The sequence below is a fragment of the Chiloscyllium plagiosum genome, chromosome 31 (assembly GCF_004010195.1).
Source record: "Chiloscyllium plagiosum isolate BGI_BamShark_2017 chromosome 31, ASM401019v2, whole genome shotgun sequence".
NCBI lineage: Eukaryota > Metazoa > Chordata > Chondrichthyes > Orectolobiformes > Hemiscylliidae > Chiloscyllium > Chiloscyllium plagiosum.
In genome coordinates this window covers 11192438-11220187 of record NC_057740.1, presented here as the reverse complement: position 1 = coordinate 11220187, position 27750 = coordinate 11192438, and the positions used below count along the sequence as shown (strand labels likewise).

The window sequence follows — 27750 nt, the reverse complement described above, 5'->3', positions numbered from 1 at the left end:
TCAGCATTCTTTCACTGTTACATGATCAAAATCATGGAAATCCCTTCTGGCAGCACTGTGGATGTACCTGGTCTAGAAAACAGTTCAGTGCATCTTCTCAAGAACAATTAGGAATTGCCTTGTGAAAATTACCGACGTCCCATGAAAGGATGAAAAAATGGGCCTCAATGCCAGTTTGATAGAATCCCATTCAGTATTATGATCCAATGTGTAAAGTGTACACATTGATAAGATCAACTTTGCCTTTGGTGTCTTCCATAACTGAATACCTTGTTGGTATTCAACCATTAAGGCTTATGCTTGGAAAGGGCCATTCAGCCAGTCCAAATGGAAACACACAGTATCTGGGTAAATAGATACCCATTGCCTTCAGGAAGGAGAAAATATATCCACAAACATTTCTTCAGCCACATTCTAGATTCTAAAGAAACTCATGGTCAATATAGTTTTAAAAATGCAGTTTTAGATTTATTATCAATGAGTCTGAAGAGCAAAAGACACAAACAGCTTCTGTAACAGTCATGTTATATTCAAGACAGGATACTCAGGACAAAAAAAATTTCAAAACTCTGGAATGTTAATGGTGGAATTGAAAGCAAAAAAAGTGTAAGAAAATATTACCGGCCAGTCAGCATCTAAACTGTGAAAAGACAGGTTAGCCTTTTGGTTATTGACTCATTGATGCAGAAGCTATGGCATAAGCCAGACTTGGGAAGTTGCTGTAAGTGACTTTATGTGTCACATGTTATGGATCCCTTGGACAAAAGATAAATAAGATATTAGATGAAGGATAATAAAACTTAAGGAACTGTAAAATCACCTTGTCCCATCATTTAAACCCACCAGATTATCATCTTTGTACTTGTAAAGTTTGCCACTGTTGAGCAGCACAGTGGTTAGCACTACTGCCTCATAGCACCGAAGACCCGGGTTCAATTCCATTTTGGGCGACTGTCTGTGAGGGATTTGCACATTCTCTGCGGGTCTGCGTGGGTTTCCTCCAGGTGCTCCGGTTTCCTCCCACAGTCCAAAGATCTGCTGGTTAGGTGGATGGACCATGCTAAATTGCCTATAGTGTCCAGGGGTGTGCAGGCTTGGTGGATTAGCCATGAAAAATGTGGGGTTACGGGGATAGGGTAGGGAGTGGGACTGGGTGGGATGGTCTTCAGAGGGTCAATGTGAACTCGATGGGCTGAATGGTCTGCTTCCACACTGTAGGGATTCTATAAGAATTAGGAATAGAAAATAGACTGGGGAGAGTGGCAAATTTCAACTGAGTTAAAATTGGAGTAAAACAGTATCAAGTTTATTTTGAACACCACGACATTGACTGGAAATAAACAAGGTGCAATTAAGTTAAATGATATCCAAAATATTTGTAGTTAATCGACACTACTTCCTTAGGCCTCAATGGCAGTTCCAGAAACAATACAACATAACTAAATATTACGAAAGATCACTAAATACTATTGTTATATTAGCATTGAAATACTATTACATGATAGAATTCAATTGTGTGCTGCAAAATGTTCATTTCTTAAGTCAAAATAGATCACCTGCATGACAATATGAAGAATTAATCTTTTTAAATTCTATCCGAAATTATGTGATACATGATATGGTAGTTCTTATTTGTAATGCATTCATTTTAATAATAAAATGGTCCTTATCAAGACTTGAGACCATGGATCCTGAAATGGCATTGAGTATACATTCTCCAAGCATAAACATTCAATTAAAAAATAGAAATCTCCCACAAATTGATAAGAATCAGTCTTTACTAATTATTCATCCTCAGAATCTGGGGGTATAGTAGATAATAAACAATCTGTACAAACCGATTTTCCCTGAACAGATAATGTAATTTTGAATCAATAAGATTATAAATAGCAAGAGAGAGATAGAATATAACGTTACACATACACAAGCACCACCAACAGAAAAGTTAACAGCATTTTTCATGCAAGCAAACTTCCAAAAGCACTTTATGGGACCATTATCAAGCAAAATTTGACATTGAGCCATAATATAGTTATATTAAAACAGATCATCAAAAGCTTAGTCAAAGAGAAGCATCTTAAAGAGAGAAGGTGAGGTGGAGAGCTTTTGGGAAGAAATTCCAGAGCTTAGGCAATTGGCAACTGAAGTTAGTGGATCAACTCAAATTGGGATGATCTGCTGCCCACAGCTAAATGATTGTAGGCAGGTTCTGGGGGTGCAGGGGATTATAGACATATGGAGGGTGAAGCCATTGAGGGACTTGTAAACAATGACAAAAATTTTATATTGCTTGACCAGGAGTCAGTGTGGGTCAACAAACATAAGGGAATGGAATTTTGTACCAGTTAAGACCTGAGCAACAGAGTTTTGGATGACTTTACGTTTACCAGGGCTACAGTGGGGGAGGTTAACTAGGATGTCACTTGAATAGTCAAGTCCAGAGATAATAATGGCATTGATGAAAGTATCAGCAGCAGATGAGCAGATGCAGTGATTAAGTCGAGTGATTTAACGGAGGCAGAAATGTGCATAGAAATGAGGTTGCAAGTTCATCTTGGGGATGCTAACAGTCTGATTTATTGGGAGATAATTGTCAGGGAGGCAGTTAGTGTCAACGGCTTGGTAAGGAAGCTTGGACAATGGTTTCAGTGTTCCCAATGTTTACTATTTCAATTTCAACATTAACCAGCCTTTAGTAGAATACATGGAAAATTCCAAGATGGAAGTATGTTTTTTGGCACATTTAGTCTGTATTAGTATTATCTTCAGTGGAAGTGTTTTAAGAGCCCATCTTTTTTCCAGATGTCCTTATTCCCCTTTTCTTCATTTACCCATCAATTTGTTCTTAAACATTGAGATGTTTACTTGTTTTTGTCACTAAGTCTGGTAGTACATTCCATAACCTCATAATACCATGCAAAAAAGAATTCCCTCTTTAGATACATAGAAAACAGGAGCAACAGTACGCCATTAGGCCCTTTGTACCTGCTCTGGCATTCAATGATCCAGATGATCCAACTCAGTACCCCATTTCTGCTTTCTCTCCATACCTTTTCGCCCTAAGGGCTATATCGAGTTCCCTCTTAAAAACATTCAGTGTTTTGGCCTCAACTTCTTTCTGCAGCAAAGAAGTCCCCAAGCTTTATGTGGGTAAAGGAATTTTCTCATCTCAATCCTAAATGGTCTACCTCATATCCTTAGACTGCATCTTTGTCCTGAACACCTTGCATTTAAGCTTACTCACTTGCTCTAGATTTAACAATACTTGAAACTGCCTGGTTCTAACAACTCTGACCGGTAGGTCATAATTTTAAATAATTCCATAATCTTCTCCATGTTTGGTAAAAGTTAACATAGGGAAATGAACGATATTAATTAGGAAGGACCCATATTTAAATATTATCAGAGTTGGGTTAGTTCATCATGGAGAGTAATTATTCAAAATTAATCTCACTACTCCAATTTAAATACAATGAATTTTATTGGAAATTGCATTTATAAAGAGAAGTCTGAACTCTCATATAACAGATGGCACATCATAATTGAGTGGACGACTGATATTGTCCACCTCAGCTCCAATGAGAATTTATCAGGGATCTAGAATTCTGTCGTCCTCAACATGAAGATTCCTGACATCAAGATTTTATTTCGATTAGGAGGAAAGGGGTCACAGAAAAAAGTTGCTGAGCAGCAGGAAGAACATAGTATATAAAACAGTAGGGCACAGGAACAGGCCCTTCAGCCCATGATGTTGTGCCGAACATGATGCCAAATTAAAATAATCCCTTGTGCATGCTCTTGGTTCATATCCCTCCATCTCTTGCACATTCATATGTAAAAGTCCCTTAAATACCCTTATCATATCTGCCTCCATCACCATCCCTAGCAGTGCATTCCAGACTCCTACAACTCTGCTCCTGTTCCTTGGATGCTGCCTGACCTGCTGCGCTTTTCCAGCAACACATTTTCAGCTCATCTCCCTCCATCTCTTGCACATTCAAGCACTTATCTAAAAGTCCCTTAAATACCCTTATCATATCTGCCTCCATCACCATCCCGAGCAGTGCATTCCCGACTCCTACAACTCTCTCTGTGGAAAAAACCTTGGCCTCATGTCTCTTTTGAACTTTCCCCCTCTCACCTTAAATGCATGTCCCCTAGAATTAGACATTTCAACTCTGGGGAAAAGTTTCTGACCGTCAACCCTATCTATGCATCCTATAATTTTATAGACTTCTATGAAGTCTCCCCTCAGCCTCCAGCCAGGGAGTTATCCTGACCTGCTCTTGCATACTGGACCATTGAGTTGCCAGAAGCAGAGCTGGAAGAATAGTTTGTACTCTGATGGAATAGAGGTTACAAAAATGTCTTATTTTTCCCCAGGCAACCATTTTCCTGAATGTTTTTCATGTGGCACTCGTTGACCCACATTTCAATCTTGCAATGCAGAAAAAAACATCTTTTATCACTGGCTCAAAAGAGTTGAAGACATAAACCCTTGCTGCAAATTCCAATTTAGAATATTAAAGATGGGGTCTCTTACATTGGCTGAATTGTGCTTCCCTTGAAGAGTAATTCTCCTTACAATTTAAATGTGTTTTCACTTATATATGAAACATCTACATTTATACTGCACATACTTGGAGCTGATCTCCCCTTCACCTCAAACCTCCTGACTCACCTCATTTCTTCACCTCGACTCGAGCTTTCAGGAACTATTTCTTCCTGATCAAGGCCTTTCTCTGTGGAGTTCTTAAAAAAGAACTTACGCCCATCAGAACACCGTTCCAGAGATTTTTACCTTTCGGTTTCCAGAGCAAAAATAACACACCCTACAAAGACCACTCTCTCTCCCAGTGCACAAGTCAATCCATGCAAACCACAGAGGGATGTGACTTCAGTCCTCCAGAACGACAGGTGGCGGTATGCCTACAGTCTACACAGCTGGGGATGGTGACAGAACTTCGACAGCCTGAATGGCTGGAGTTCGGCTGAAGGTGGCGCTCTGTGTGGAGGACCGTGTAAGGGCTTGACTGGCTGGATTGCCGCTGTGGGAGGCGCTGTTTGTGGAGGACCTTGACCGCGGTTGAACGTTCCGCCGGCGGGTGGCGCTCCTTGTCGCGCTGCCGGAAGTAGCTGCGGTTGCCATGTAGGATTTCTGACAGAGACTCTGTAGCTGGGCTCCGAGGGGGAGAACGAGAGAGAGAGAGAGGCGGGGATTGCAAATAGGGAATAACATTTGAAAAGAGCCACGTAATCGAGCCTTTTTAAAAGTTGCCGTCCGTTAGAAGTGTGCGAGGATGTCGGTGGCCGGGTTGAAGAAGCAGTTTTACAAAGCGAGTCAGGTAAGGCGACAGGGCCGGGGGCCGGGGGCCGGGATCTGGGATCTGGGATCTGGAGGAGACCGGGGGCGGGGGGAATCTCAGTGTGAAGGAATGAGCTCTCACCCCGGCTGGTGCCAGTGTCATTCAACAGGCACAACCGCTCTAACTTACTGCTACAGCGTGGCTCACATGTTTTCATGGTCTATGTGGCGGCTATAAAAATGCCAACTTATTTACGTTTATGCAAAATTAGTTTTTTTTATAACGATCAGTTTTTGTTGTTGTTGTTGCTGTGAAATCTAAGTTCGAGCTTTATTTCACTCGGCCAACAGTTTCCGTTTGAATTCAACTTTCTTTTTCTTGTACGAAAGCAACGGCCAACAGGAACGCTTGCTTTTTGATTTTTAAAACAAATAAGTGGCTTTGTATAAATGAAAGAGAGACTGGTTATGCAATCCCTTATCCATCCGTGTTGGACTGACAGACCCGGTGGGATTGTTAGTGTGGTTTATTTACTAGTATCGACAACTTGAATCCGTTTGTTAGTTTAAAAATGCGGGACTGATTTCAGGCCAGTGAACTGCCACGTTTATTCCCTAATCTCTCTCTCCAAACGCTTTAATCTTGGATTTTTTTTAAGTAGCGTTCCTCTGGACGCAAAATCATGCAGTGTTTGACAGCGTTAATTTTTAGGGTATTAGAGAAGCGTTGACATTCTCACAAGTATTCAAGTTGCTTACTTGCTAGCTATCTTGATATTTTACACTTAAAATACTATATGTGCAATTTCACAATGTGTCTTTGCTTACTGGCAAAGTTTAACGGTTAACTCTTACCCAGAGAAAAATGACTAGTAGGGAAAATAAAATGCAGACGTTATTGGTGTCCAGTTGAAGTTTGGCTCCCGGTTTTTTAACCAGAGCATCATTTGAAGTTATGTAAGAAAAAACAGAAATTGCTAGTAAAACTCAGCAGGTCTGACAGCACTTCTAGAGAGAAAGCAGAGTTAACACTTTGAGTCGTGACCCTTCTTCAGAACTGCTGAGTTTCCCCAGCTATTTGTTTTTGTTTCAGATCTTTGGCATCAGCCCTTCTTTGTTTAGTTTTGGAATACGTAATTCATTTTAATATCTCGTCACACATAAAATCAGAATTGTTGCTCCTACTGTTTGTCTAAAAATAACAAAGTGGATGCTTGTTAAGGATAGAATTAAGATTGTCTCATAGTCAGTTGTGTAAAGGTTTAAAAGATAATGGTGGTTGAAGAATCATGATGCGCCATAACATGGTGTGTTCAAGAGATCAATGGAGGTTGTATATGCTGAGAAACCAATTTACTTTCTTAAATGTTAGCCAATTATCAAAACAATCTATTTGCTGCATTGGAACCAATCATTGCCACACAGTGTATCGACAAAGCTGTTCTGTTGGAAACTTGTGTTTGTTACTTTTAGGCAACAATGAAAGTGAGCACAAAGGATCTAATGAATGACTGTTGTCGTGAGGCTTTCAAACGGGTCTGTCTCTGGTATAACCAAAGCAGCCAGAGTTCCTTAAAGACAAAATTTCCTGAAAATACTCAACAGGGCAGGTGGTGTTGATGTAGAGGAATAGAGTTAACATTTCAGGTCAATGTGACCTTTCAACAGGGCAGGCAAAATTCTTGTTCCTGATGGTTCTCCTGTAACATTTGCTGGAAATGTTTGTATGAGAGGAGTTGGATTGGATGTCAAGTTCTTCATGGTTGGATAGCTCACTGAAAGTACATGAGGAATGGGCACTTGGGAGAAGTACCGAGAAAGTCTCGTGGCTCAGTGCTTTCAGTGGGACTGGGGGAAATAAATTATTGATTGTAAACAGTCATGTTTTCTGTGATGTCTGAGGACTGAATGAATTCCAGAATGGAGTTTTTTTTTCAAGTAGACAATCAAGTGCCATTTCGCAAAAATTTGTAAAAGGTTTGGGGCCAATTTGTAAAGGGATTATTATGACAGTAGACAGAGGAATTTTGCTGTCAGAATGATCTTTGCAGTGGAACTATGCAGTTAATACATCGCAATTCCAAAGCGTGGGAGGAAGTCTGTTGACACTCTATGGATAGCATTGTTCATTTGAGTGCAATTACACAAATAGACTGACTTTTCAAATCGTCCAAAGGCGACTTATTCTGTGTAGGACTTTTCTATTAAGAGTGCAATAGGAAATATGAATAATGACCTGTGTTCCAGTGAGGCCTTAACATTTGTTTTGAGTATAAAGTACCAGTTTGTCTGTTCATCAGTCTGAATAAAATTATTATAGCTAATGTATTATATATATTTTATGTATTCTTTCTGTTATACATTTTAATATTTAATCCTGTTTTTAATCATCTTAAGTCTTGCAAGGTGAACCTTGATTTTTAGTCTGATTCAGATATAGGTGCAGGGTAAGGTAGTGTTGAGGTGGGGAAGCAGCAGAAGATCTTGATCAGACTAGGAGAGTGGGCAAAGAAGTGACAGATGAAATACAATGTGGGAAAGTGTGAGGTTATACATTTTGTTACGAAGAATAGAGGCAAAGATGTGATTCTCTAAATAGGCAAAGTTAAAAATCTCGCAACACCAGTTATAGTCCAACAGGTTTATTCAGAGCACTAGCTTTCAGACCATTGTTCCTTTATCAGGAAGGAGCAGCGCTGTGAGAGCTAGTGTTTCCAAATCAACCTGTTGGACTATAACCTGGTGTTGTGTGATTTTTAACTTTGTCCACCCCAGTCCAACACCGGCACCTCCCCATTGTTTTTCAATGGGGAAAGACTTTGGAAAGCTGAACCAGCAAAACAGCTGGGAGCATCAGAGGCTGCAGGGTGACGCTGTAGAAGTTCATAAAATCATGGAGGACATGGATAGGGTGAATAGTCAAAGTCTTTTCCCCAGGGTAGAGGAGTCCAAAACTAGCAGCACAGTTTTAAGGTGAGAGGGGAAAGATTTAAAAGGAACTTAATAGGCAACTTTTACATGCAAAGGGTGGTGCTTGTATGGAATGAGCTGCCAGAGGAGATGATGGACGCTGGTACAATTAAAACATTTAAAAGACATTTGGATGAATATATGAATAGGAAAGGCTTAGAGGGATATGAGTCAAATGCTGGCAAATGGGATTAAGTTTATCTGGGATATCTGGTTAGCATGGACGAGTTGGACTGAAGGATTTGTTTCAGTGCTGTACATTGCTATGACTCTATGACTTAGGGGTCTTAGTTCAAGATTCTCTGAAAGGTTAACATGCAAGTTATTTTGGCAGTTAGGCAGGCAAATGCCATATTACTATTCACTTTGTGAAGGCCAGAATACAAGAGCAGGCGTGTACTGCTGAGGCTCTATAATGCTCCAGTCAGACTGCATTGGAATGTTGTGAGCAGTTTTGGGCCCCATATCTAATGAAGCATGTACTTGTTTTGGAAGAAGTACAGAGGACATTTACAGCAATGATCCTAGGGCTTCTCCTAAGAGGAGTCGTTGAGACCTCTAGGTCTGAAATCCAATGGAGTTAGAAGGATAAGAGGAGCTGATTGAAATGTACAGAGTATTGAGAGACCTGGATGCAGTGGACATGGAGAAGATGTTTCCATTAGTAGAAGAGACTAGGACCTGAGGTCACAGTGTCAGATTGAAGGAATGATGCTTTACACCTAAGATGAGGAGAAATTTCTTCAGCAAGAGTTCGGTGAAGCTGTAGACCTTACTGCTGCTGAAGGTTGTGTATTTTAGAGAGGGGCAGATATGTTTTTGATTAACAAGAAGATTAGAAGGCAGGAAAATGGTGTTGAGAAACATATCATCCATGATCAATTGGCAGAGCAGACCCGATAGGCTAATAGTTGAAGTCCGCTTCATATCTTAGGGCCTTCTGTATTTTTTTTTCAGTTTCCTACCCTTTTCTGCAGAAGGTGCCAACCCTTGTTGGGGTACCCTCAAATATCTTGGTCACGTGGAGATATAGACAATGAAGAAAGTATGTGTTAACCAAATAATCACTTGATGAATGCTTATTTTTCCAATAATAGCAGTAGTGTTTGAATTATGGTTTAACACTGACCAGTAAATGTCCCAAATGCTATCCTTGGACAATTTCAAGTTTGCACATTTTAAGAGTATCAGTTTGTTTGCCAAAGTTGGCCTTGACTTGTTAAGATAGGGAGGGAAACGATCTAGTGGGATTATTGTGTTTGAGAGCACCAATAAGGTCAAGATCAGTGCTCGTACTTCCATAGTCCAGTGGAATTCAACAACATGCATTGGCTTAGACCTGAACACTGACCACTTAAGCAAGATATCATAGATTTGTCTGTATCGTTGAACTCCCCACAGACCGGCCCTGTTTGGGGTGGGAGGAGTGGGACTGGTGCAATGAAAATAAATACCAGAATTTGTTATCTAAATCTAATTACCTGAAGCATATGTTTATTTACAATTAGTGGCAAATTTACTTCACCAGTCAAACTGTCTTGATGGTATCTTACTTCCTTTTTGAAGCCCTAATAACTATGCAGATTCACTACCATATATACAAATTGGCAGATTAATATGCCATGTCAGGTTCCCAGAATTTGAGTAAAGTTGATGCACTTGAGATTTGAGACAGACTTTTTCTCAGAAATTGGAAATACTTATATTATGGTGAATAAATGACATTACTGATTTGTTCCCAGTTACAATGAATATAAAATGAGGTTTGTAATACATTAGTTATCATTTCTCCATTTTTATTTTTATTGATTTTTTTAAGATAGGGTGGTGCACTTATAACAGAACCAGAGCTTTCCAACAAGCACAAGACATTTCTTAGCTGGTGGTGAGAAGGTGGTGACTATCTGTTAGATCCTTTATGCATGGGAGTAACTAGGACGTTTTGATGTATTTTGGTGCATAGTTTGTGTCGTGCCTCCTTGTTGGCCCCGCTAGTAAGCTCAGTAGCTTTTGGCTGCTGAGTGACGAAACAACTGAGAAAAGCTATGAGACGGCTGTGGTCTGCATAGACCGGATACCTCAATATTACTCAAAAAAAGAATGTTTTCCGTGTTCAATGGAGCAGTCTGGCTGGAAGGCATCGCGGATAAACAACCTCCCTGCAGCCTCATCCACAACTGCGAGCTGTGTTAATTTGTTAAATTGTAAATGCGCCTGCTCTTTAAAGCTGGCAACAAGATCAGTCTCAAGTCAAACCGAGACAGTGATCTTGGGACGATACCTCTTGCCCAACTTGGAGCTGAGTTTGGCTATTCCTCCCAAGGAACTGACTAGCCCAGTAGTGGATGACACTGATAATGTTGTAGAAGGACCCGTATGGGCAGCCCACCCACCGGATGATATAAGCATCACTACCCAAACCTTCTACAGCAGGGATTATCAAATACCAAAGCAGGACACAGCGCATTCGGCGAATGAGACCGAAATAGAGTTCGAGGGTATGACAGCTGAGAAGTTGTTGTTATCGAACCAGTATATTGACAGAACATCTGTCCAAGAGGTTATAATCCATTACCCTATCGACAAGTTGTTTTGCGTGGACTGTGATGCCCTCTTTCCCACAGTGAGTTTGTTGGGTCACAAGATTCACATGACCGAAGTGCATAAAATAAGGAACATCCGGACAAAATGTTCATGCTGTGATAAAGCAGGAGAGTACCATGCATCTCCTACCATTAACCCAAGTGCAAAAGTAAGAAACCCCCTCCAGTGGGGGACTTTGCATGCAGCGCGTGTGACCAACAGTTTACAACTCAGGCTGGACTTTGTCAACATGAGAGCCTTCAACATCCCATTCTATGGAATGAAAATCACCTCAAAACAGCACTCCAGGTCAAAGGCAAACCGGGGAGAAGTGATTGCATATCGACACTGGAGGAAGTTGCACTCCTGAGGGAATTAGAAAAGAGATTTCCAGGATGCAAATTCATTAATAAAGAGATCGCTAGCATCCTTAAAAAGAAAACACCCAAACGCAGAAACCTTGTGAACAGAGGTCCAAATCCCAAATGACATGAGTATAGCTGATAACTCGCATGAATCTGAGGCAAAGAGTGTTCGGGATTATTCCGACGAACTGAACCCACACCAGAGAGCCAAATGCAGAACACCGGCTTTGATCCCTAAGCATATGGACATAGATGATCAGCTAAAACAAACGGAAGAGCTTTTGAGCACGAGGAACGACCTGGACACTCTAGTGCTAGGGGTTGGTATTACCTACCCACTAACGAATGGTAGGGATGGACAGAATAAATGGAAAAAGCCTCTCCAGGAGGCCAGACTAAAAAAGACACAAAGTCCAGCAATAATACCGGTGCAAAGAAAAGATGGGCGACATGTAGAGCTCTGTTCAGAGCAATACAACAGCTCTACAAACTCATGCCAAACTAGCTCATGACATCATAGGGGTGCTGACCTAATCCACTTGTCCTCTCCCAAACGAGGAACTGGAGGCATGTTTCAGAGGGAAATTGTAGGTACCAAATCATAAATCCAACATCAGCAAATACCGGGGACGTAGATGACTGATCCTTGATGAAACTCATGGAAGTAGAAGAGGTCGAGAAAGCCATCAAGGGGATAGCTGAGCACAGTGCCACTGGATCAGATGGCCTGAATCTGGCTGATATACGATCCATTCATGAAGAGGAGGAAACTCGTCTACCCTGACTCTTCTCCCTATTGTTAAAATCAAACACGATACCAGAATCACTTTTTTAAAAAAAGAGTTGAACGGTCTTAATTCATAAGTGCGAGAATGAAGACCGCCTGAAAAACATTGACCTCTGGCGGCCGATAACCATTGGTCCTATGCTGCTAAGACTTTTCACAAAAATAATGACGAAATGCCTCAGGGAAACTGTTGAAATTAACAACAGACAAAAGGGGTTTCTAGCAGCCGCTTGCAGATGCAATGAGAATATTGTCACCCTAGAGAACATAATTAAGGGAGCAAAGCATAACCGCAAGGACCTTGCGGTTGTCTTTGTTGATCTGGCAAAAGCATTCGACTCAGTTGGGCACAAATTACTATTGAAAACACTGCAGAGAGAACATCTCCCAAAAGCCTTTGTAGACCTGGTAGAAGGAAACGGAACTAATACCACTCCAATAAACATAGAGAGGGGTGTAAAGCAGGGTGACCCACTCTCAGCCATATTATTTAACATCACTCTGGATCCTTTGATATGCTGTCTGGAGAAGGCCAACTCAGGAGTCACTATGCCCCTGGACGGCAGAAGAGTTAACTGACCGATTTTGGCCTTCACAGATGACATAGCCCTTCTGAGTGACTCTCACACCGGTATGGGAAGGAATCTGAAGCTGCTGCAGTCATATTGTGACCATACGGGCCTCAATATTAACATCACAAAGACAAAAGACTTCCACTTTACGCTTAAGAGGAAGACCTTTCTGTACAATCACTTTGCTAATTGGAAGCTGCATAACGAATCTAATATCCTATATACCCCCAGGTGATACTGAGGAATACTTGGGTGCCTATATCGACCCGTGGGCAGGTGTGTCAAAAGGAGAATGGAAAGAGAGGCTTAAGATGTGGGTGAAAGGAATACAGGCAGCATCTCTCCGACCGAGGCAACGCCTAGAAATCCTAAAAACCCATGTTATTCCCCAGATTGTATTTTCACTCGATCCTGTCCAAAGCATCTCAGACCACACTTATAAAACTGGACCAAATTATATGCAATGCCACGAAAGGATTCCTACACTTCCACCTTATATCCATGATGGAATCTTGTATGCCAGCAACAGGAATGGCGGTCTGGGCATGCTGAAACTAGAAGTGCAGATTCCATACACGATTGTCTGCAAACGTGAGGCACTAGAGATGTCTAAGAATGTGATCATACGGGCTTCTTTCAATATAGAGGAGAATGTAACTGAGAAACCATTGCAAGAGTGCAAGAACTCAAAGTCCTCAGAAATCGAAGAATTATTGTCTGGCATCAAAGGGAAAATGGACCCAATGACTTCTGTCCAGGCAATTATGCCAGCACTTCAGGAGGCTGATACCGGGCGACAGAAACCGCCCAACAGGTATGCAGGATGGAGAGAGTGGGAATTCAAAAAGTGTCGACGGCTTGAATGTCAAGGGGCAGGCATTCAGTATTACAGAGATGACAAAATCTCAAATTCTTGGTTGAACCAGCAATTCAACTAAAATCCTCACTAATCATAAACACGTGCTCCTGCGGAGTAATCTATACTGGCAAGATCCACCCTATCAAGGGGAAGACCAAACAGAATCAAAACTTGCTGAAGGTGTGAGCCGGCACTCAAAACCATTTCACACCTCTCAGGTTGCTGCCCGTTCAAAATAGACCCAGACTCCCTGCACCACCGCACGCTACCCTCAAAGTGGCTGTGGGGGCTGGGGATAGAGATTGTCATACACCTCCTTCTGGAATGTGTCTTTGCAAAGGAATTTTGGAGAGAAATGTAATCGATTTTTGTTGAGGTTCATCCCAGGCAACTCTGAGATGCAGGACTCTTTTCTATGGGTTGTTCCCTGGGACGCACACTGAGACAAACATTGACTGCGTCTGGAAGACCACCGACTGGTGAAAGACGCTCTTTGGTCTGCCTGAAATTTGTTGGCCTTCCAGAACAAGGAGCTGACCTTGACTGAGTGTTGCAGACTGGCACATTCCAAGGTCCAGGACTACGTGCTAAAGGCCACACTAAAGCTTGGGGCAACTGCTGCCAAGATGCAGTGGAGAAAGACCACTGCCTAAGCCAAAGTACAATGGCAGTCTGTTCAGTTGTTGGATCCTCCTGGTGCCGCGAATGTACGTAAATGTAGTCTTGTTGTAAATAAGAAATGCTGTGTTTGTTTGTTCTCCACATGCAAGGACTGTACAGAACTGAACCACTTTAGCAACTATGTATATATAGAAAGATTTTTTTAACAAATTAGGTATATTTTGAAAATAAAAATAACTTGCACCAAAATGTATTTTAGTACTCGCAAATTCCTTCAAATTGTTCCAAAATATGTCTTTAAATTAATTCACTGCTTATGTAGCTTTTACCTATGGCATAAATAGTATTCAATACCTTAGTTAAAGTGTAAAAAAAGTCACCATTTTGACAAAGTCCTGGAGGATAATGTGACCTTATACTCCAGCAAGGCTTGTACCTTATGGAAAAAGATTGGTGGTGGTGAACAGTGGGAGAAAACTGATAAATCTGCATAAAAGCCTTCCTGATGCTCAGATATGTGCATAATTAACACATCCACATGGAGGCTGACAAATTTCAGTACTCGTCTTTGCAGTATGTAGGTTGGTACAGCTATGTAGTAGGATTGAAGTTATTTCTTGGAAAGTAGATAAAAGTGGTGTTCTGATCACTGGACATCAATGGATGTAACGTTGGACGGTTTCGTGAAGTTGGAATTGATATGTCTTGTCTTCTAAGAATGCATTTATGTAGTGCATTATCAAGGCTCAACTAGTCAGTTTTGAAATACATCCTTGATATTTCATAGTTTGTATCAATGCACAGCAAGGTCTGGCAAGCAACGTGTTAGCTGAATGACAAGTTAGTCAGTTTGAGTGGTGGTTGATAAGAACAACTGGACAGAAGCGCTGTATTAAATCTCTTCCTTTCAAATAACATTACTGTGTCAATGCAGTTGTTACTCCGGTCTAGCTTAAATGTGTAATCAAGTTGTGAGGTGAGGTTGAGTCTTCTGACTTGAAATGTAAGAACTATTATAACCTAAGCTGCTACTTGAAATGTTTGGTTATTTCTCTTTTAAAATCTTTTCCTAGTTGGTTTGTATTTGTCTTGCTTTTAAAAAACGGGTCTATTTGATGTGGTAAACCACAAGATCTAGTTTAAGTAATTTATTCTGTCACAATCTAGCAGTTGGATGGCAGTGTGAAATTCAAACTTGTGGCATTGATTAACAATTCTTTCTTGCATTTCGCTGCCAATATATCCTTACCGCTGGAGCACTTGGCCAGTTGGCTGTGCAGATTATAGGAGGGTGGTTTGCTAAAAATAATAGCTCAGTGAAATGTACTTAGTCTGGTGTATCCATTGGAATGTCATAGTGCATGAGTCAGATCAAATTAATTTACAATCAGCTGAACTGCAGTGCTGCTTACTTGTGTCTGTCACGGAATGATAGAAACTTCAGCTCAGATGGAGGAATTTGGCCCCTCATTCTGCTGCTAATTTTCTCAGTGAAGTGATCCACACGATATTTTTATGTAAGGTTTTTTAAACTTCAATTTTCTATTTGTTGCAGTATGTTTTATTTACTCTTTCATGAAAATTGCACATTACGAGCAAGGTTTGCATTTGATCCCCATCCCTAATTGTCTTTGAATTGACTCCCTCCCGGGGCCATTTCAGAGGGAGTTAAGTCATTTGTATTGCTGTGGAGTCACATGAAGACCATGCTTAGGTAAGGATGGCAGATTTCTTCACTCAAGAACATCATGGAGAGAAAGCGGGAATAGGGTGCAGAGTTGGATGGTCAGCCATGATCATACTGAGTGGTAGAGCAGGCACAAAGGTGTGAATGGCATACTCCTCCTATTTTCTATGTTTCTGTGACAGTGAATCAGATGAGTTTTCACCACAATTGATGTTAGTTTCATGGTCACCCTTATTGAGACTAGCTTTATATTATGAATTTCTCAATTTATAAAGGAACACGGTGGGCGGCACGGTGATCCAGTGGTTAGCACTGCTGTCTCATAGCACCAGGGACCTGGGTTTGATTCCCGCCTCGGGTGACCATCTGTGTGGAGTTTGCATTTTCTCCCCGTGTCTGCGTGGGTTTCCTCCGGGTGCTCCAGTTTCCTCCCAAAATCCAAAGATGTGCAGGTCAGGTGAATTGGACATGCTAAATTGCCCATGGTGTTAGGTGCATTAATCAGGGATACATATAGAGTAGGGGAATGGGTCCAAGTGGGCTACTTTTCGGAGGGTCATTGTGGACTTGGAGGGCCAAAGGGCCTGATTCCATACTTTAGGGAATCTAATCTAATCTAAATTTCTCCAGCTGCCACAGTAGGATTTGAACCCGTGTCTGCTGTGCATTAGTCTGGGCCCCACATCATGGACTCTGCTTTGATAACTGTTTATGATTCCCTATTCTAAATAATATTACATTTTCTTCCTGCTTCTTTATGCTTCTATTAATCCTTTCTTTTGGACTCATTTTTCAGTTAAACTAGCAGTAAAAAAAAACCTTCACTCGTTACACTCAAACCCTTTCATAAATTGAGTACTGTTGTTAGATTCTGTCTTAACTGTTTCTGTGCTGTCTTGCATCCATGAATGTCCTTGTGTTCTGATTTGTCTATAGAATACTACCTTTCCATTTCTACTTGTTTCTCAGATTGTTGCTCCTTGTTTTGCTGTCTTGCTGCATGTCTGAGAGGTGAGTGAGGAAACTGGAGTATAATGCATCTATTTTGTAGGGGAAATAAAGTTTTGGATGAGAGTAAATTTGTATTGAAAATTAATGAATTTCCTGTATCATTCTACTTAATGCATTACTTTATTTTTTAATTACACATGTCCCTGTCAGGTGACTGTGCCACTCTCCTGTTGTAACCCAGGTATGATGATAAGATATTGCAAAATCTCTCTTCCTGACACATAGCAAGATTCTGTATCTTTCAGGGGAGTCATAACTGTAGGTGCTGGTGATGTGATTGGTGATAACATCACTTGGTTCCTGGCTGGTCTCCCAAATTCCACTCTCTCTAATTCTGAGCTCATCTAAGTTACTGCTACTTGTCTTAACTCACAGTGAGTTCCAATCTTGTATAACCTTTTGTGCTTTTTGACTTGTTAGCTTCTGATCAAGTGATACTTTCACCCTAAAGTTCTTACCCTTGGTTTCAAATCCCTCTATATCCACATCCCTTCCACCTTGGTAATCTCGTGGCATACAGGTAAAGTAGTAGTAGTCCAAGCTAATGCTCTTCTGGCATGATTTCAAGTCCCATCATGGTAGGTGATGGAATTTAACTTCAATTAATAAAGTCTGCAATTGAAAGCTGGTCCCCAAAATGGTCACCATGAGAACTGTCATTATAAAATCATGAGGGGCATGGATAGGGTAAATAGATAAGGTTCTGGATCAGTGGTGCTGGAAGAGCACAGCAATTCAGGCAGCATCCGACGAGCAGCAAAAGTCATGGGGACAGTGCTGAGCTGGAAGTTTGGAACTAGGGTGAGGTGGGGGAAGGGGAAATGAGGAAACTGTTGAAGTCCACATTGATGCCCTGGGGTTGAAGTGTTCCGAGGCAGAAGATGAGGCGTTCTTCCTCCAGGCGTCTGGTGGTGAGGGAGCGGCGGTGAAGGAGGCCCAGGACCTCCATTTCCTCAGATGCTGCCTGAATTGCTGTGCTCTTCCAGCACCACTGATCCAGAATCTGGTTTCCAGCATCTGCAGTCATTGTTTTTACCTAAATAGATAAGGTCTTTTCCATGGTTTGGGGGGAGTCCAAGACTAGAGGGCATTAGTTTAGAGTGAGAGGGGAAAGATATAAAAGAGACCTAAGGGGCAACTTTTTCACGCAGAGGGCAGTACGTGTATGGAATGAGCTGCCAGAGGATGTGGTGGAGGCTGGTACAATTGTAAGATTTAAGAGGCATTTGGATGGGTATATGAATAGGAAAGGTTTAGAGGGATATGGGCCAAGTGCTGGCAGGTGGGACTAGATTCGTTTGGGACATCTGGTCGGCATGGATGGGTTGGACCGAAGGGTCTGTTTCCATGCTGTACGTCTCTATGACTCTATATAAAAGGGACCTAAGGGGCAACTTTTTCACACAAAAGATGGTGTATGTATGGAATGAACTGCCAGAGGAAGTGGTGGAGACTGGTACAATGACAACATTTAAAAGGCATCTGGATGGGTATATGAATAAGAAGGATTTAGAGGGATATGGGCCAAGTACTGGCAAATGGGACTAATTTAATTTAGGATATCTGGTTAGCGTGGACGACTTGTACTGAAGGGTCTGTTTCCGTGCTGTACCTCTCTATGACTCCATGTAAAAACTTATTTGGTTGACAACTGTAGGTAGGAAATCTGCTATCTTCATCCAATCTTTTCACATTTGACTGCTTCTCGAAAGCAATGTGGTTGACATCCATATCCCATGAAAGAGTAAATAGAAACTGTTAGCTGTGTTCCTCTAGTTCTGGTCTCTTATGCATCCTCCATTTAAATTACTCTATTGTTAGTGGTTGTGCTTTCAGTAGCCCATATCTAAGCTCTGCAATTCTTCCCTCCAACTCTCCAGCTCTCCTTTTTATTGTTTACTATTGGTCGTTTGATCTAATATTTCCTTGTGTAATTCACTGTCTTTTTTTTTTGTTTCTCAGTGCTCCTGTGAAGCACTTGAGACATTTTATTCCATTAAAAATGGATTCTATGATCCTATGACATTTAGAACTAGGAATGTTGCCAACTAAATTAGATAGATTAGTCAATGTGCATCAGTACATATTGGTTTACTATAGAGATGTACAACACGGAATCAATCTTTAGGTCCAACTTGTCCATGTTGACTAGATATCTTATCCTGGATTAGTAGTGCTGGAAGAGCACAGCAGTTCAGGCAGCATCCAAGGAGCAGCAAAATCGACGTTTCGGGCAAAAGCCCTTCATCATGAAGGGCTTTTGCCCAAAACATCGATTTTGCTGCTCCTTGGATGCTGCCTGAACTGCTGTGCTCTTCCAGCACCACTAATCCAGAATCTGGTTTCCAGCATCTGCAGTCTTTGTTTTTACCTCGTTGATTTTAACCCTACTGCGAATCCTCTTGCAAGGATGCCTGCCTTGAAGAAGTTTTCCTCCTTTCTCTACTAGATATCTTATCCTAATGCTGTCCCATTTGCCAGCACTTGTCCCATATCTCTCAACTTTTCCTATTCATGTACCCATCCAAATGCCTTTTAAATGTTGTCATTATACCAGCCCCCACCACTTTCTCTGGCAGCTCATTCCATACAAGCACCACCCTTTGCATGAAAAAGTTGCTCCTTAGGTCTCTTTTAAATCTTCCCCCCCCCCCCCCCCAGAAAAGACCTTGTCTATTTGTCCTATCCATGTCCCTCATGATTTTATAAACTTCTATAAGGTCACCCCTCAGCCTCCTGACGTTTCAGGGAAAACAGCCCCCATCTATTCAGCCTCTCCCGATAGCTCAAATCCTCCAACCCTGGCAGCATCCTTGTAAATCTTTTCTGAACCCTTTCAAGTTTCACAACATCCTTCCAATAGGAGAGAGACCAAAAATGCATGCAATATTCCAACAGTGGCCTAACTGATGTCCTGTACAACCGCAACATGACCTCCCAACCCCAATGCTCTGACCAATAAAGGAAAGCATACCAAACACCTCCTTCATTATCCTATCTACCTGTGACTCCACTTTCAAGGAACTATGCACCTGCACTCAATTTAGCATTTGTACTTTTGGCTGTGGTCTCTTTGAGTGTGATACATTGTTTTAATGATTTTTTTCACTTTGAAAACTAGTTTATGCTACAGTGCAGTGCAATGTACTGAAAGTTAATTGAATAATCTAGAATATTGAGCCTACATATTTAGATGAGCAATATGTGGATTAGTCTAAACAAAAGAGAAAATGGGGTTCTTTATCTGTAGTTTTGCCTGTATTACAAAGTATCCACTTTGCACAATAACATCCTTAAATGAGCTGCTCTACAGCTCATTTGAAGTTAAATCAAGTAAAATTTAAGGCAAAACTTTAGATCCATATTTCATTCTTTTTTAAATAAAATGTATCTCTCTTTGAGATTTAAGATGAAGAACAATATGTTGGCTTCACCTGGCCCGCTCGTAGCACTTTTTGGCTTTAAGCCAAATCTTGTGTTGAAGCCCAACTCTTTAAAATTGCTACAAATGATCTGGGTTTGGTATTTCAGTGCCTTGGTGAGAGATTATTACACCGTCAGTATGTCATCAGTGAAGAAGGTTCATAATGTTATTATTTGGAAATATAGGTTCTAAAGTGGACAGAACGTTGCATAACTTTAAGTTTGATTTGTATTTTGTGTGTGTGTGTGTGGAAGGGGAGACGTAGTTTTAGTTTTAATTTCATGTTTCAGTTCTGAGTGTGGTGCCAGGCTATCTCTAAATTTGTTCACAGGCATTTAAATGAGGCTTTGAGAAAATTTTTGATGTGAATCATTCAGCGCTTTGGAAAATGAGAGTAGAAGGAAGAGAAAGAAAATCGAGCTGTTGCCCAGCAGGTGTTCATGACACACAGAACCAGACACAGGAGTAGAAAAGACAGCCATCCAGAAGGATGTTCTTCACAATAGAAGAAAATGTGTATTTTTCTGTTTCTAGGCAGTAGTTGACCATAAACCAACATCACTAAATTAAGTGATAAATTTTGACTTTCTGGGATATTACTGTGCTCAAATTGATGGCCAAATGATCCCTGTATAACAGTCACTATGCATTACTTCCTTAGTTGTAGAGCACTTTGGGTTGCCCAGAATGTCCTTACCATGACTGAGGTCATGAAAGATCCAATAAAAATCCAAGTTTCAGTTTCTTTCTTTCCAGGATTGTAGAAATTAAGTGTTGGCATTGATTGATTGATTATGTATTCAAGACTCAATATTGTGATACTTGAACCGGTGACCTTGCATGTTGAGCAAGAACCTTATGACTAAAGAGGTGATTAACAAAGCAGACTAAAAATCAGCTATCAGACATTTGGATGGATACATGATTAGGAAAGATTTGGAAGGACCTGGGCCAGGAGCAGGCAGGTAGGACTAATTTAGTTTGGAATTATGGGCGGCATGGACTGGTTGGACTAAAAGGGTTTGTTTCTGTCCTCAATGACTGTGACTCTTTTTAACATGATCAGGATCAGTGCGTTCTTGGGAAAACTTGTTTAATTCGATGTGTTTTTAATGCTGAGATAATTGCTCCCACCATTATTCAGTATCTTTAGTCACCAATACCTCATCCAAGTATGATCTTGTAGAACAGTGATAGTCTTCCACCTGTGCACCAAATGATCCAGGTTCAAATCCCTCCTGTGATAGAAGCATGATATAATATGTTGAAATATAAAAATACATTTGTTTTAAACAGTTAAAACTATTTTTGGAATACAATTTATTATTGTTATTGTATTGTTTTTTTCACATTTGAAGTAAGGTTCATAAGTTTAGTGATGGAACTACAGTACACACATCCTAGAAATATCCTTTTTCTCCTACAAGTTTTCTCCTGCAGTTGATGATTTCCTAAAAAGAATACAACAACATAGGAGTTGGGTCATCTCCAATTCTCTCAACAAGTTGATTCACCCAGTTATTCATGTATGATGAATATTTTTGGGTTATTTGACTCCTTGAGGGAACCTCAGACTAACCTAGTCCGAACTGACAGTATATGCATCCAATCGATTGGTAATGAACCAGGGTGAGAATTCTTGAATGATTTTTCTCAGCCTGTAACAAATTCAGTTTCACGTTTGGTTTGGCTGAGTACAAATTTTCTGCATCGAGATGTAGGTAAATTAAATGAACTAAGTTGAGGCTCATCTTTACACACTGTTTCTAATCTTGATATAGTATTTGTAAAAACACTTGCATCTTGCTGTAAATTGACTGTTTTTTGTTATCTCATGATGAGACCAAGAGTAATCTTCAGGCTTTAATCATAAGCAATAGATAGTGGAGTAAGCTTTTGGTCCGTTCAATAAGATCATGATAACCATAACTCCATGTTACTGCCGGTTGCTCCTTTGAACCTTCTTGTCTATCAGTAATCCAAGTCTGCCTTGACTATATTCTGTGACCTAGCCTCCACAGTTCTCTGGTGAAGAGCCTGTCAGAGAAAAATATTCTTCCTCGTCTCCTTTTTAAACAGGAGGCCCTTCACATTTAAATTGCACCCTGGTTCTATTTTTTTCTGACACGAAACATTCTCTTAGCATCAGCCATCAAGCCACCTTTAAAGTCATAGCTCATAGAATCCCTTCAGTGTGGAAACAGGCCATTTGGCCCAACAAGTCCATAATGACCCTCCGAAGAGTAACCCACCCATTCCCCCTACCACTTTAAATTTCCTCTGACTAATGCACCTAATCTACACATTTCTGGACACTATGGGCAATTTAGCATGGCCAGTTCACCGAACCTGCACGTCATTGGATTGTGGGAGGAAACTGGAGCACATGGAGGAAACCCATGCAGACACGGGGAGTATGTGCAAACTCCAGACAGACTGTCGCCCGAGGGTGGAATTGAACCCGTGTCCCTAGTGCTGTGAGGCAGCAGTACTACCCACTGTGCCGCCCCAGCATGGTATGTTTCAATAAGACCATCTCTCAGCCTCTTGAACTTGAATTCTTATAGACTGAACCTATTAAATCTTTCCTTTATAAGAAATTTCATCCCTAAGATCAATAGAGTGAATCATCTCTGAGCTGATTACAATGCAAATATGTCCATCCAAAACTGTACGCCAGCAGAACTATTTCCTTGTTTAATGTTATGGAACAATTGGGCTGCAAATGGCAATAGGACACCCAGAGATGGAAGGAGAGAAAAGTTCTTTAAGAGGTCATTTGGAAATTAATTACATAAGTAGTGGAAGAAGGCAAAATGAAATGTGAATGAACTCAGTGTCCATGAAGCTTAACACTGGGTTTGCTGGTGCTGCCATTTGAGACTGTGTGTTTTCAAAGAGACTGTACAAATGATTTGCTTATGCAAATTTATAACTGGAACAAAACAGCAGTGTTTGGAACTGATGGCAAAGAATTGAGTGTGAGAACAATTAATTGTATATTTTTGTGTGGCCAGCAGACACTGCATTATATTAGCAATTTGAACATTTGAGGTAAACCTGAAATTGCTATGTCCAAGATAGCTCACAAACTGTAAAACATCACAATTATGATGTGGAAAAAAAAACTCAATCTGAACTTCCTAATAGTACTTAAATATTACTATGCTTTCCTAAATGGTTTACTGCATGGATGTAACATTTGACCTCTGAAATGAATCATAGAATCCAAATATAGAATCATAGGATCCCTACAGTGCAGAAACAGGCCCTTTGGCCCAACAAGTCCGCACTGACCCTCTGAACAGTAACCTACTCAGACCCATTCCCCTATATTTACCCTGACTAATGCACCGAACCTACACATCCCTGAACACTATGGATAATTTAGCATGGCCAAGTCATCTAACTGTGCATTTTTTTGGATTGTGGGAGGAATTCTGAGCACCCAGAGGAAACACACACACACGCTGGGAGAACGTGCAAACTCCACAGACAGTTGCCCGAGGCTGGAATTGAACCCGGTCCTTGGTTCTGAGTCAGCAGTGCTAACCACTGAGCCACCGTGCTGCCCTTGATATAATGATATAAAATTAGTGTAGAGTTAGTAGGTGAATGTTGGCAAGATAAAGTTGACTGGTAAATGATTCCTGCTTGACTGGTAAATGGTTTCCATATCTAATAAAACAGTCACATATGTAGACCAGGGAAGTTCCAGCTTTAATTTCCGATTCTTTAGTCAGCAGAAGGAGAATTAATGACCTCTGTATATCTCTGCCACTGAATAGGGAACAATATAGGTTCAGGTGGCAAACCAGGTAAGATTTCTACCCTCGATCAACATGTGTTTGTCTCCATTCTGGAAATTAGGCACACATGGGCAATATGATTATCTCCGACAAGTAGCAACCACAGTCTTACCTTGTCGAAATTTAAAATGTGGATTTGTCGCTTAGAAGTAATGTTAAAAGATTAAATTGGACTATCTTCCTGGACATTAATGTAATATTAAAGGGTTAAACTGCACTGTCCTTCTCCAGAAACTGAACATACTGGAAGTGGGTGGGATGACATTCATGCAGGAATGTGGATGACTCCCACGTCATTTAGACAGTCATTTGCTACTACTCTCTTATTATCAAATTAAACTCTGTCATTCAGTCCCTTCCATTCAGAAATGCTTTCATAGCCATCCCTAGCCAATCAAATTCATTCGCATGATCATCCCCTGAAACTGAAGCATATCACACTACATTGTCTTGGGGAAGCACTGAGTCAGAAAATTGTTTGCATAACAATTCCCCAAGATTATCATATACATTTACATTATCTCATCGTACTATTGTACCTGGGGTAACATGTGGTTGTGTGGGGGGATGAGGTGATCAGCCAGTGTATCTGTGAGCATTACCAACTGATCTGTATAAAGTGGATGTGTTTTCTTTGTTCAGGGCCTCTTTTGACTCAACTTCACATGCCTGTGAGATGGGTCAAAGGGGGTCACCTAGCTTGTACAAGCTTTAATAATCTTTAACTGCTTGCAGAAGTTGGTGTGTGCAAATTATATCTCGTCTGTGAAACCTCGGGAAAAGAACCTAACCTAGGTCTCAAAGGACAGAATCGCTACATCCTATTTGGAGAAGCAGGAGGAAAATTTAGAGGACAAAACTGAAAATCTGGGCTGTGTAGCTAGTTAGAAATGTTTGTTTATTTAATGTGTTTTCAAGACCATTGTCAAGAATGTGGTGAGTTGATGTAAAAGACAGAGAAGAAGATGTTGTGATTGCTGCAAATGTGGAAGAATGTAGAGACACTTAAATATTATTAGAGTGACTATGAATATTTACTTGTTCACAACAGCTGATTCAGGAACTTTTGCAAAGGACCAATTGGAAATGTTTTGAAATGAGCAGGATTTGAGTAAAGCTGTTTCCTTTCGAATGTCACAAGTTTAGGAAAGTTATGGTACAGCAACTTTGTCAGACTTTATGATGTGACAACAGAAAAATATTTGGGGATTTCAAAAGTAGGATTATCTTAAGTTACGTTGAGGTTGTATAGGAGGTTAGTGAGGCCCCTTCTGGAGTACTGTGTCCAGTTCTGGTGGCCCTATTATAGGAAGGATATTAATCAGGTGGAGAGGGTTCAGCAGAGGTTTACCAGGATGTTGCTGGGAATGGAGAGTTTGAGTTATGGGAAGAGGTTGGATAGACTGGAGCTAGGATGTTGAGGGGTGACCTTAGAGGTTTATAAAATCGTGAGGGCTACAGCTAAGGTGAAGGTGTCTTTTCTCTAGGATGGGGGATTTCAAGACAAGGGGAGTATTTTTTAGGTGAGAGGAGAAATATTTATAAAAGACACAGAGTGGTTAGTGTGTGGATTGAACTTCCAGAAGAAGTGGTGGATGCAGGTGTCATTATAATTTAAAAGACGTTTAGATAAGTACATGAATAAAAAATGTTTGGAAGAATGCGGACCAAGCTCAGGCAGGTAGGACTAGTTTAGTTTGGAATTATGGACCTGTTGGAACTGAAGGGTCTGTTTTCATGCTGTTTGGCTCTATGACTCTTAGTTTTAAGCTGATAAAAGTAAATCTATGCAACAGATGTTTTTTAAAAAACTTTGAGGAGGGAAAAAAGTGCTTGCATAATGTCAGTAGTTATACCGCATTATTTTGTGTTCGTCATTCATTTCTGAAAGATGTTGACTTATACTATGACCACTGTTGTGTGAGTCATGGCTGGCTTATATATAGCTTAATTACAGTTTGATAGGAAGAACAATGATAAGTAACATGAAAAATAAAGAATATGATTCAAAACTGGTGGAGGTATGACCTATTTAGAAGGTGCACTGCAGAGATTCGCTAAAGATCATTCGGCAAGAATCCTTTTAAACCCATGACCACTGAATATTTCCACAGGCAATGGCTAGATTCTCCTGTTTCAGAGGGTCAATGCCAGACATTTGTGTGGCAGATTATCTTTGCCACTTAACAGGCAAGTTCAGATATTTTTCAGCTCCTGCTGCATATGGTCCTGTAATGCTTCAATATGTGAACTGTTGCAAATGATGCTGGATATTGTGAAATGAACGAGCATCCCATTCCTGACTTTTTGATGGAAGGAAGGTCATCAATGAACTGAAGATGTTCACCAACAGAACATCCCAACAATTGGTCAAGTGAGGTTGGTGGTTTTCCTTAAAGGGTGTTTGAGTACCAGGTAGTTGTTTACAACAATTGACAGTGGTCAATTGAATATTGTTGTTCTCCGCATTAAGCTAGTTTTTGCTTAAATTAAGGTTTTACTTATTAAATTCATATTTCAACATCTGTCATGTTCCCAGAACACTAGCCTGGTGTTCTGGATTACCAGTCCAGTGACATTACCAATATACTACTACCTCCCCCATCAAAATCAGGGTTAGAATTAAAATCTTACCCAACCTCAGGGTTTGTGAGCATTATCAACACTGCGCAGTTTTTCCTATTGACATATGAAATAAATCAGGCTAAGAATGTTATGCACTTGCAATTGACTGGTTGCTCTTTTCTTTTTCCATTTTGGTTGACTTGAGTTCCCCTATTTTCTTTTGCCTTGACTAAACTGATATTATGTTCTTTCTCATGGTCTAAGCTGCAGCACCATACCTCGTAGAATCATAGAATCACAGATTTACAACACGGAAACAGACCCTTCGATCCAACTTGTCCATGCCGACCAGATATCCTAATTTAATCTCGTCCCATTTGCCAGCACTTGGTCTATATCCCTCTCAAGCCTTCATATTCATACACCCATCCAGATGCCTTTTAAATGTTATCATTGTACCAGACTCCACCACTTCTTCTGGCAGCTCATTTCGTACACATACTACCCTTTGCATGAAAATGTTGCCCTTGGGTTCCTTTTAACTTTTTTCCCTCTCACCCTAAAACCATGCCCTCTAGTCTTGGACTTCCCCCAAGCCATGGAAAAGACCTTATCTATTTATCCTATCCATGCCCCTCATGATTTTACAAACTTCTTTAAGGTCACCCTTCAGCATCCGACACTCCAGGGAAAACAGCTCCAGCCTATTCAACCTCTCCCTATAGCTAAATCCTCCAACCCCAGCAACATCCTTGTAAATCTTTTCTGAGCCCTTTCAAGTTTCACAACATCCTTCCAATAGGACAGAGATCAAAACTGCATGCAATATTCCAAAAGTGGCCTAACCAATGTCCTGTACAGCTGCAACATGACCTCCCAACTCCTATACTCAATGCTCTGACCAAAAAAGGACAACATACCAAACACCTTCTTCACTATCCTATCTACTTGCAGCTCCACTTTCAAGGAATTATGAACCTGCACTCCAAGGTCTCTTTGTTCAGCAAAATTCCCCAGGACCTTACCATTAAGTGTATAAGTCCTGATTTAATTTGCTTTTCCAAAATGCAGCACCTCAGGCCACTCCTCAGGCCATTGGCCCATCTAATCTAGATCACGTTGTACTCTGAGGTAATCTTTGCTGTCGACTACATCTCCAAGTTTGGGGTCATCTGCAAAGGTACCAACTATT

General features: G+C 40.7%; 1 protein-coding gene across 2 annotated transcripts in view; it reads left to right on the top strand.

Moving 5' to 3' along the window:
- Nucleotides 1–5131: 5131 nt before the first annotated feature.
- The window catches only part of sh3gl1b (SH3-domain GRB2-like 1b), a 137030-nt gene continuing 114411 nt past the window's right edge, over nt 5132–27750 (top strand). Inside the window, exon 1 of one of the 2 annotated variants that reach the window (XM_043720970.1) lies at nt 5132–5345. In XM_043720970.1, the coding sequence (XP_043576905.1) occupies nt 5301–5345 (45 nt within the window). In that variant the 5' untranslated portion in view covers nt 5132–5300. The remainder of the gene's footprint in view (nt 5346–27750) is intronic. The other variant, XM_043720969.1, reaches the window with a different exon arrangement.